Source organism: Haliotis cracherodii, unplaced genomic scaffold (genome assembly GCF_022045235.1).
Source record: "Haliotis cracherodii isolate W230 unplaced genomic scaffold, xgHalCrac1.p SCAF_11, whole genome shotgun sequence".
NCBI classification, from domain to species: domain Eukaryota; kingdom Metazoa; phylum Mollusca; class Gastropoda; order Lepetellida; family Haliotidae; genus Haliotis; species Haliotis cracherodii.
The window spans coordinates 33,474,906-33,487,486 of NW_027266266.1; the positions used below are offsets into that span (position 1 = coordinate 33,474,906).

The 12,581-nt window shown below is 42.3% G+C and overlaps 1 protein-coding gene across 1 annotated transcript in view; it reads right to left on the minus strand.

Annotated features, from left to right (window-relative positions):
• The window catches only part of LOC139455688 (adenosine deaminase domain-containing protein 1-like), a 149,783-nt gene that overhangs the window by 93,833 nt on the left and 43,369 nt on the right, over window positions 1–12,581 (minus strand). Inside the window, exon 6 of the mRNA XM_071237238.1 lies at window positions 5,816–5,957. Within this exon, the coding sequence (XP_071093339.1) occupies window positions 5,816–5,957 (142 nt within the window). The remainder of the gene's footprint in view (window positions 1–5,815; window positions 5,958–12,581) is intronic.

Sequence of the window (12,581 nt, forward strand, 5' to 3'; positions counted from 1 at the left end):
GATGGTGCCGAAGTAGAAGATCGGATACTCGGCTCGTAGATCTGAGCTTGATAAAGCTTGTTGATCTGGGCGCCGGATATATCATAGGCGCCAGAACTCTGGAGGCGCCAGGAGCGCCGTAACTCTGGAGTAGGAGTAGTCAGAGGCGCCAGAGACATTAGAGGCATCGAAGATCTTGAGATCAGAGACCTCAGAGGCGCCGGGAGCACCGAAGACATCAGATGATGTGGAGGCGCCAGGAGCGCCAGAGCGCGGAGACATCAGAGGCGCCGGGAGCGCCGGGAGGCGCCGAGACATCAGAGGCGCCGGGAGCGCGGGAGGCGCCGAGACATCAGAGGCGCCGGAGGCGCCGTGAGCGCCGAGACATCAGAGGCGCCGGAGGCGCCGTGAGCGCAGAGACATCAGAGGCGCCGGGAGCGCCAGAGGCGCCGAGTCATCAGAGTTGATGTGGTGGTGTTGGAGACCGTGAACGGTCGTATGTCGTGCCATGGGAGGCAGACTCTACGTTGGGAGCGCTGGAGCCGCCGGTGGAGGAGGAGACCGTGAACGGTCGTATGTCGTGCCATGGGAGGCAGACTCTACGTTGAGAGCGCCGGAGCCGCCGGTGGTGTTGGGAGCACTGCGAAGCTCCGCTCAGCGCTGCTGCCGTCAACGTAGATGGGGGTCGACGAGCACGTTGAGGGAGGTGTGTCCTGGATACTCGCATGAGCTGAAGGATCACAGCGACGAATGACTGCAACATCGGCACTGCCTTGTGAAAGTACAGGGCGTCGTACAATCACGGCAGAAAGGGGCGGCCCCGACCAGATTTGTTCCCGCGGCAACAAGTGCAGCGAGGCAGAAAATCTGGAATTTAAGCAAAACATAACTATGTGGCAAAGCCACAAAGTGCGGGAAGCATAATGTGATTCAGAAACTTTGTATTTCAATGAAGTTTATGAGATCAAACAATGACGCTAAAAGGTAGCGAAAAAGCATAGCTTTAAGCAAACACATAACCATGTGGCCAAATCACAAAGTATGGGAAGCATAAAGTAACTCAAAAACAGTATATTTTATTGAAGTTTATGAGATAAACAATTACGCTAAAAAGTAGCGAAAAGGCATAGCCTTAGCAAACACGTAACCATGTGGCAAACCCACAGAGTACGGGAGACATTATGTAACTCAAAAACTTCGTATTATATTGAAGTTTATGAGAAGAAACAATTACGCTGAAAGGTAGCGAAAAGTCAAGGCTTTAAGCACACCAAAACAACATACATAAATGTAATGTATTACCCAAGCCAAAGAGAGAATTCAAAACGCAGAACACGAAATTACGTGGCCACGTGGTGAATGGCCAAAATGGCGGGAAAGAAAACAATATGGCGGGAACAACATTGCGCCCGTAAATTACTGTGACGTGAGCCACAAACGAGCGATAAACGTTACAATTTACGAATGGGAAGACCCTTAGGTCACGGCCCATAACAGGTAACAATGTAGCAGCATATAATGAATGTAGAAACACGCAAAATATAAAAAACAAACAATAAGCTTTAATTTCCACAAGGGATACGAAGTATGTCCGTCCGTGGAGGTGACAAAGCAGTTATGTCTTTTGGTGTGACGTCATGACTTCCGGGTCACGTGCCGACTGTGAGAGGGCGCTGCCTCCTGGGCTGGTTGGGACAACTTTCTTCAGCAGCTGGATCTCACACAGTTCGTCTCTCTGTCAAAGACAGCAGTAAATGCAATATGGAGTAATGCAGGATAAGTTAAAAAATTGGTAAAACTATGGAAGTGTGTTGAAGTTAAATTGGACAGATCCTATGAGTAAGAAAGACTTAGGAAATTTATAGCCAGTCCGGCTTTTAACAGAAGCAAGATATTTGATAACGACTTAGCTGCGCTACATATGCAGAAGAGTAATATAAAATTCAACCGGTGTATGTTGGTATGGGTATTCTTGACTTGTCAAAACACTTAATGTATGACTTTTATTACAACGAACTTAAGAAGCAGTACGGCGATAGATGTGAGGTGTTATATACCAACACAGATTCTTTGTTGATAGAAATACAAACCGAGGATGTGTATAAAGATATGGCAGAAAAAAATAGATATGTACGACATGAGCGATTACCCAAAAGATAATCCACTGCACAGCGGAGTAAATAAAAAGGTATTAGGTAAGATGAAGGATGAATGTGCTTGGACCCCTAATGCGTAGTATGTAGGATTAAGACCTAAGATGTATTCTATTGTGGTAGTTGGGCTAAAAATAGATCGTAATTTATCGGGTAGTATGGCAGTAAAGTTTGTAAATTATAGGGCTTTGCAGTGCTTCAGCATGGCTGGTGGAAGTCGTTATCTTGTAGTCAATTAATCTATTTATTACTCACGTTTGGCAGTAAAATTCCATTGGAATTCCCTATGACGGTTGCGAGGTCCACATGTCTTCCTGTTTCCGGATCTATAGATGTTGCCGAGTACGCTATGTTAGGAATTATCATTTGACCAATGGGAATCTTAGAAGATTGTATGACCCCGTGACCTATGAATATGGTTAGCTCTGTGGGTAGTCGTCTGAAGTTTCAGGTATCCCGAAAAGTAGGTCCACAACACCCACTACGGGGGAACATCCCTCTAGGCAATAAGGTTTTCCTTACGACTAGTTTTAGGTGTAGGTTTATTTTATGTGGTAGTCGGGTTGGGGAAAATTAGTTGTAGGAAAAATATGTAGAAATAAGGACTTAGGTAGGTTGGAAAGTATGAAATAAGTTAAAATGTAGGTTTTGTAAGGTATTTATTTAGTATAGTTATTGGAATAGTGGTGTGTGGGAGAAGTAGGTGTAGGAGAAAATAGGCAGTTAATGATAAAGAAATTTAGGTCAATAGCAAAGGTTTAACTGTGTGTGAGTGCTTCTTTTTGTATTTTTCTGATTTACTGTTAATTTGTACATTTTGTTAAGTTTAATAAATCATTTAATTTATGATTTTGTCTTAGTTTTGTTTTGGCAAAGTTGAGAACCTGACCAACCATAGAACCTCGAGAGAGTACACTGTTCATGACTGATCACAGTAGAACACAACGCAAAGTCCGAAATTATATGAACAGGGTTCGAACTTAGTACTCTCTGATTGCAATCCTGTCACTGGGCAGCCCGCCAGAGTGCGCCTATTACACTATATAGAAGTCTAATAATGGAGAGATAAGAAAGCTAAGGGTGTTAAGAAGTATGTGGTAAAAAAGCATATCAAACATGAACAGTATAAAGAAGCATTATTCAATGGTAGAACATTCAAACATGAGATGAACTCTTTAAGAAGTGTCAATCACAGGATATATGGATTAAGAATGAACAAGACATCATTATCCCCCTTAGATTCAAAGAGATGGATTGATAATGATGGTGTAACTACCTATGCTTATGATTATGGTGGTAATACTGTATCGTTGGGAACTATGAGCAACTCTTCTCGTAAAATGTCCTGCCCGGTCCATCTTTAAGATAATAAAGAATAGGCTCTCCTTCTTTCATAACCAACCGACTAATGTTATATATCTTAAGAGACCAAATCGGATCGGTTGCGCGAGGTAGGCCTCGAGTTCACCGTGCTGGTATAAATATCTTACGCTTACTCTATCAGGAAGTTTTTGTTCTTTGCCTCTCCTCGGTGCTGAAGATTCGGAAGTCACAGATTTCAATTTTAATCGCATGGGATGGTTTTTTCTCAATTAATGTCGTTATTTTATTATTTAGCGCTGATGCAACAGCTGATAATCGTGTCACCCATTCGGTTGATCATTTCAATCCCATTCTGATAGCCAAACAAGCTTTCCACTAATGTCCAGTTAAATCTTTCAACGATAGCTTGACCACGCCTGATTTTGACATCGTGCTTTGTTAACAGTTTAGTTACTGATCCAATAAACTCGCGACCAGGATCTACTTGAAATAACTTAGGCCATTTTAGTGATCCGCGTTTATATATGCAGCTCAGTGCATTAGCTACTTCTGTTAATGGCTCAGCCTCTTTGTATCGACTAGCCACATCCACTACGGCTAAAGTGTATTTATACGTTTTGCATCTTACCTTATCATGGGGAAGAAACAAGAGGTCAGCCTGATGAACTTCATTCGTTGTAAAAATATCAAACTTCTTCCTCGGGATATAACGCGGTGCCGGCAAGTATATATGCCACATCGCTTATTTCTTTAACCAATCCTTGGCCACATCTTTAGATACCTAAGCCGCAGTGGATAATTTTTGTATTGCTCCTATACCTTTCCAATATCCTTGGGGACTATAGTAAATTTTATCCATTATTAATTAATATTGATGTTTCTTTTAATACGAATCATGACGATCGTTGAATCGCATTATCATTTTTGCACAATAAATTCCCTCTGTAGTAGCAGTATAGTTATATAAATCTGGCTCCAGTGGGGGTTGCAGCAGAATCAGCATTAACCTATACTACTCAAACACAGATAGAAATACAATTGAAATGGTAGATAATCATGTCAAGGGATGTATTATTGTGAGAATTCAATTTTCATGGACCAAGTTTATCTCCTGTTTGTTCACCTGACAGCCAAACATTAGGCGAGAACAAATATTTTAAAGTGTTTCAAAGTTTTCATTCGTACCCCCAAAGCACTTTTAAATATTTGAGTGTAAATTGCATTGTTTCTTTAACTTGAACGAGCTATTTTTAGATGACCCCTGCTGTGCGTTTCATGTGCCAGTGATGTGCAATGTTATTTGATACTGTGTAGTCTGTATTACTGACAGTGACATGCAGCACTAATCAGTATCTCCAGGGACCAGCTCAAAGGTGCGATGTCAGAAAATTATTTTTAATTCCTCAAGTTTTGAGGCACATGCCTCAAACACCCACCCCCAAAAGAAACTTAATTCAGAAAATCAACAGTCAGGAGTTTTGTGATCTCTTTTGTCAATCATTCTTTTGTTTTCCCTTGCTTTTTCAGAAGTGTATTTACTGGGTGTTGAAAATCATTTGAAGGGTTTTTATAGATCAAATCTGCTGTGCTATGTTATGCACTGCACTAGATGTACTTACGACTATTGCAGGCAACGATAAAGCCCTACATCATGGGAAGACTGGATGTATTTAATAACCATGGTCAACAACCATAGGAACGAAAATAGGTTCGGGTTAGTTTAGTTACTGTATGCAACATTGAGAAATAAGGGATGCTGATTTTGTCGAATGGAAAACTTCCAGGGTCATTAACCCCTGACCCCTAAACTTAGACCAAGATTTGAATAAGTCTCTCACAGTGGGAATATTTCAGTTTGTTTGTTATCTGATTGACCAGGTTGTCAGCTATGATAGTCATCTTTGTGGAGCAATTTGAAATATGAAGAGTGATCTGACTGGATATCATATTTTCATCACAAGGGACACAACTTGTGTTCTACATGGGGTGGCATCATAATCAAGCCAAGAAAACTAGGCTTGAAATGTCAAGGGTGGAAACTAGCCTTTGATGTAGACTTTTGGACACTCTTGCCTCATGAGGGGTAATACAAAGGATAAAAAAGAACATGTAAACATGAATAACAAAAATATCATTACAACAACAAACTAAAACTTGAATATTTCATAATAATAAGCTATAGCTGGGTAAAAAATCAATGTTATTCAGACAAAAAAGGTTCATTAAGTTCATTTGGTTCTGTGTAGAAACCAAATACTTTAAATGACCCACATTCCTTACACTGTCGAAAAGTAAACCAGAAAGTTTCCTGAGAAGTGCACTTGAAATTCAAGATGTTAAACATTTGGAGAAAAACTTACTTCTCTGTACAATAAAAGCAGCAAAATTTTTCTTCACAGCATACAAATCTGGAACATCTTGCAGGATGCTGAAGAGTTTCTGATAGGCAATGTTGGCCATCTTGTCTGGGAGAGGGAGGTCATCTATCCCACTTGGCACCTGCTGGAGACAGGCTCATCATCATGACTACTGGCCTGCAGCAAACCCTCTCAGTCTCAGGTAGGAGACAATATTAGTGATGACATTTAGGATTTTTCGCAAACCGGGATAAAACTTAAAGACAACATTAGAACTTGTCAAAAAAAAGAAGAGACAAAACTAGTAAATGTTCAAGAACAAGAAAATCCTGAGAAGCTAATATCTAAGAACCAACTGATTCTCTGGTGTGTTCTAATGTACTGGATGTAACAGAACAAGTTGATTCTCTGGTGTGTTCTAAAGTGCTGGATGTAACAGAACAAGTTGATTCTCTGGTGCGTTCTAAAGTGATGGATGTAACAGAACAAGTTGATTCTCTGGTGTGTTCTAAAGTACTGGATGTAACAGAACAAGTTGATTCTCTGGTGTGTTCTAAAGTACTGGATGTAACAGAACAAGTTGATTCTCTGGTGTGTTCTAAAGTGCTGGATGTAACAGAACAAGTTGATTCTCTGGTGCGTTCTAAAGTGATGGATGTAACAGAACAAGTTGATTCTCTGGTGTGTTCTAAAGTACTGGATGTAACAGAACAAGTTGATTCTCTGGTGTGTTCTAAAGTACTGGATGTAACAGAACAAGTTGATTCTCTGGTGTGTTCTAAAGTGATGGATGTAACAGAACAAGTTGATTCTCTGGTGTGTTCTAAAGTACTGGATGTAACAGAACAAGTTGATTCTCTGGTGTGTTCTAAAGTACTGGATGTAACAGAACAAGTTGATTCTCTGGTGCGTTCTAAAGTGATGGATGTAACAGAACAAGTTGATTCTCTGGTGTGTTCTAAAGTACTGGATGTAACAGAACAAGTTGATTCTCTGGTGTGTTCTAAAGTACTGGATGTAACAGAACAAGTTGATTCTCTGGTGTGTTCTAAAGTGATGGATGTAACAGAACAAGTTGATTCTCTGGTGTGTTCTAAAGTACTGGATGTAACAGAACAAGTTGATTCTCTGGTGTGTTCTAAAGTACTGGATGTAACAGAACAAGTTGATTCTCTGGTGTGTTCTAAAGTGTTGGATGTAACAGAACAAGTTGATTCTCTGGTGTGTTCTAAAGTACTGGATGTAACAGAACAAGTTGATTCTCTGGTGTGTTCTAAAGTGATGGATGTAACAGAACAAGTTGATTCTCTGGTGTGTTCTAAAGTACTGGATGTAACAGAACAAGTTGATTCTCTGGTGTGTTCTAAAGTACTGGATGTAACAGAACAAGTTGATTCTCTGATGTGTTCTAAAGTGTTGGATGTAACAGAACAAGTTGATTCTCTGGTGTGTTCTAAAGTACTGGATGTAACAGAACAAGCTGATTCTCTACCGTACAGATGGAGTATACAGTATGACAGGGGCTCAAGGCACCCCTCCAGTTACAGTATACAGACACTGCCTGATCCTCAAGGCACCCCTTCGGAAAAGAGAGTATACAGACACTGCCAGGGGCTCAAAGCATCCCTTCAGATAGAGTATACAGTATGCCAGGGGCTCAAGGCATCCCTTAAGATAGAGAGAGATTACAGACACTACCAGGGGCTCAAAGCATCCCTTCAGATAGAGTATACAGTATGCCAGGGGCTCAAGGCATCCCTTCAGATAGAGAGAGTATACAGACACTACCAGAGGCTCAAAGCATCCCTTCAGATAGAGAGAGTATACAGATACTACCAGAGGCTCAAAGCATCCCTTCAGATAGAGAGAGAATACAGACACTACCAGAGGCTCAAGGCACCCCTCCAGATAGAGTATACAGACACTGCCAGAGGCTCAAGGCACCCCTCCAGAGAGTATACAGACACTGCCAAAGGCTCAAGGCACCCCTCCAGATAGTGTATACAGACACTGCCAGAGGCTCAAGGCACCCCTCCAGAGAGAGTATACAGACACTGCCAGAGGCTCAAGGCACCCCTCCAGAGAGAGTATACAGACACTGCCAGAGGATCAAGGCACCCCTCCAGATAGAGTATACAGACACTGCCAGAGGCTCAAGGCACCCCTCCAGAGAGAGTATACAGACACTGCCAGAGGCTCAAGGCACCCCTCCAGATAGTGTATACAGACACTGCCAGAGGCTCAAGGCACCCCTCCAGATAGAGTATACAGACACTGCCAGAGGCTCAAGGCACCCCTCCAGAGAGAGTATACAGACACTGCCAGAGGCTCAAGGCACCCCTCCAGAGAGAGTATACAGACACTGCCAGAGGCTCAAGGCACCCCTCCAGAGAGAGTATACAGACACTGCCAAAGGCTCAAGGCACCCCCCCAGATAGTGTATACAGACACTGCCAGAGGCTCAAGGCACCCCTCCAGATAGAGTATACAGACACTGCCAGAGGCTCAAGGCACCCCTCCAGAGAGAGTATACACACACTGCCAGAGCCTCAAGGCACCCCTCCAGATAGTGTATACAGACACTGCCAGAGGCTCAAGGCACCCCTCCAGATAGTGTATACAGACACTGCCAGAGGCTCAAGGCACCCCTCCAGATAGAGTATACAGACAATGCCAGAGGCTCAAGGCACCCCTCCAGATAGAGTATACAGACAATGCCAGAGGCTCAAGGCACCCCTCCAGATAGAGTATACAGACACTGCCAGAGGCTCAAGGCACCCCTCCAGATAGAGTATACAGACACTGCCAGAGGCTCAAGGCACCCCTCCAGATAGAGTATACAGACACTGCCAGAGGCTCAAGGCACCCCTCCAGATAGTGTATACAGACACTGCCAGAGGCTCAAGGCACCCCTCCAGAGAGAGTATACAGACACTGCCAGAGGCTCAAGGCACCCCTCCAGATAGTGTATACAGACACTGCCAGAGGCTCAAGGCACCCCTACAGATAGTGTATACAGACACTGCCAAAGGCTCAAGGCACCCCTCCAGAGAGAGTATACAGACACTGCCAGAGGTTCAAGGCACCCCTCCAGATAGTGTATACAGACACTGCCAGAGGCTCAAGGCACCCCTCCAGAGAGAGTATACAGACACTGCCAGAGGCTCAAGGCACCCCTCCAGATAGTGTATACAGACACTGCCAGAGGCTCAAGGCACCCCTCCAGATAGTGTATACAGACACTGCAAGAGGCTCAAGGCACCCCTCCAGATAGTGTATACAGACACTGCCAGAGGCTCAAGGCACCCCTCCAGAGAGAGTATACAGACACTGCCAGAGGCTCAAGGCACCCCTCCAGATAGTGTATACAGACACTGCCAGAGGCTCAAGGCACCCCTCCAGATAGTGTATACAGACACTGCAAGAGGCTCAAGGCACCCCTCCAGATAGAGTATACAGACACTGCCAGAGGCTCAAGGCACCCCTCCAGAGAGAGTATACAGACACTGCCAGAGGCTCAAGGCACCCCTCCAGATAGAGTATACAGACACTACCAGAGGCTCAAGGCACCCCTCCAGAGAGAGTATACAGACACTGCCAGAGGCTCAAGGCACCCCTCCAGAGAGAGTATACAGACACTGCCAGAGGCTCAAGGCACCCCTCCAGAGAATACAGACACTACCAGAGGCTCAAGGCACCGCTCCAGAGAGAGTATACAGACACTGCCAGAGGCTCAAGGCACCCCTCCAGATAGAGTATACAGACACTGCCAGAGGCTCAAGGCACCCCTCCAGATAGTGTATACAGACACTGCCAGAGGCTCAAGGCACCCCTCCACATAGTGTATACAGACACTGCCAGAGGCTCAAGGCACCCCTCCAGAGAATACAGACACTACCAGAGGCTCAAGGCACCGCTCCAGAGAGAGTATACAGACACTGCCAGAGGCTCAAGGCACCCCTCCAGATAGAGTATACAGACACTGCCAGAGGCTCAAGGCACCCCTCCAGATAGTGTATACAGACACTGCCAGAGGCTCAAGGCACCCCTCCAGATAGAGTATACAGACAATGCCAGAGGTGCACAAAAGATCTATTCTGTGATAAACAGACCCCAAGTGTTTGTACATTCTAAGGGAGATAACACATCAGTGTTGACTATCAGTCCATACTATTAGTTTCAGGCACAACACACAGTGAAGAGGTGAACAACTGATTCCTTTGCCACATCTGTTCTTGAAAACTTGAAACAGAGAAAACCTGGGTAATATCCCACTTAATAGACATTCACAAATATGATGAGAATACACAGTTCTGTATATTTAGAACAGTTTGTGCCTTATGAGAAAACAGTCTTGGGTATGATACTCGGGGCTGAGAATGTTGTGTTTCACATGGAAGTAGATGGATGTGGTGTGATAGGACTTTCTCCCAGATGAAATGAAAGTTCAATTGAACCTACTGGGGATTGATTATCTTGGTTACTGTTATTTATCTTGCAGTAATTACACACAGTTTGCTTATTTTCTAACAAAATTACAGAATTCTAGATGCATAACTGTCTCTGCTGAGTGCCAAAAGTACATGTTTATCATGACCATGGCACTATTGGCAGTCACTGCAGTACATTTGTAAAGATCAAAGGTTGAAGCTGTAAGACAAATAAAAGGCCCAGCAAAATATAACATGTTTTATTGTTAGTAATACAACATAACAACTGTCAGTTGACGATAAGAAATGGATAAAATCATATTTCCAATGTGACAGCCATTCTTAAAGCAAGGATGGAAATGAAGCAGGAATGTCTACTTGTGAAAACATTTAGCAACATCCCTGAATATCCTTGCACACTTCTGTCAGTGAACATGCCATTATGCAAAAGTCTGTTACAGGTAGTAAACATTGTAGTACATATTTGGTCATTTCTTTGAGGTGAAGGTCAGGTTAACTTAAGTTAACACAATCTTTCTATCCTGCTTCTAACAGTATCAATCACGATGTAGATTTTGCAAATCTTTCACATATTTTTTCATGCAGTGAATTACATTTTGGATATTTGTATCTTTCCAATATCATATCAAACGTATATATATTGGCAACCAAATTTATTAACCTTTTATAACTTGTTTGTTTGAACATTATTCAGGCTAAAAAAATAATTCTTGGTTCTCAGGCACGGCCACATCATCATAAAGTCTGCCGCACGTTTCGTTTTTATTTCTATTTTCAACACAAAAAAATCCTTAAATGTTCCGTGTCTCGAACACACGACCTCAACTGTGAAATGCTACAATACTTAAAAACAATGCGACCCAATATAACGTGCAGTTACTTCCCTTTTCATGCGCACTGCTTTACTGCGCATCTCGTGTGTTATGGTCATGGCGGCAATAGAAGTTTGTGTGCTTGTTTGCAAATTTGGTCAATGAAAACATTAAATTTGCGATACAACATCACTAGACATGATGATGGTATTCAAACACAAATTCAGTGGTATTTGTGTACTGTATGAGGGACAATGCAGGGTTATTTGTCTCTTAAAGTAAGCGGGAAATTGATACTTATTTTATATAACCTGGCTATAAAGCGAATCGGAATATAGCACATCACTATTGCATACAAAATCTCTACATTTGCAATAAAAATGTGTTTGTCTTCCACAGAAAAAAAAAATTACAATCGTAGCCCTTCAGCCCTTCAGGGAAACGGAACAGATTATATCACTTAAACTTGGTCAATACAAATTTGAGATAAAACATCACTAAACATAATGATTAGCCAAATAAATTGTATTTCCTGTTCTGATTGGCATTGTTTTATATGCAGAGATTAAGATTACCGTGCGTCTTGTCTCGTAAACTAAGCCAGTAGTAGCATTCAGCTGTATACACTTTTCTCGGAATCTACCGGTGATTCGGCCAATAATGTAACTTTAAAGAATTTTGAAACAATGAGCGGAAGAATTGTTTCTGAAACCATTATTTTTTAGGAATAATTTATTCCAATATCATGTGTAGTTGCAGCTTTACTACATATATGTGAAATAAATTAATAACCATAAGCGTAGCACTTTGGTTCAGCTGATTGCCATTGCCGGAAATGTTTTCGAATGGAAGAATTTGACCAATCAACGTCCATGTGCCCACGATTGCAAAAACTTAATGTTGACATATAATAGTCAAACTACAACAAGTATGACTTTCAGTGATTCAATGTATGGCATATAATATGATGCATATATCCATTCTCTATCCACTAAAGTTTGTTTCAAGGCGTCAATAGCTGTAATATGACCGTGGTTGCTGTAAATAACGGTGAGTTGTGCGATCTTCCGTTCACTTCACATATGATTTTGCCGAAATGAATTGAAAGAATATTGAATGAAATGTTGAATAAAATTATTAAATAGATTACCAACATAAGTCCAGATATATTATGAACTATTTCTACAACCAGACAGTGTAATTACATGATTAATTTGAGCATTTAGATTTAGTATGGATTTGTTGACATGGTATTTCCGGTGTTCCGTGCCCAGAGTGATATCTATGTGATGTGTTGCGGAAAAAAAACCCATAATATACTCAACCCTGTGTATAAGAGGACAGCCACACACACACACAACCCCCCCCCCCACCACCACCACCACCCCACCCCACATACACACACACATACATACCTTGAAAGCCTCCTAATTCTAGTTATGAAAAACTCGCCTACAAAACTCGTGTACACAACAACAAAAAAAAAGGGCCGCCGGCCCGCACGAT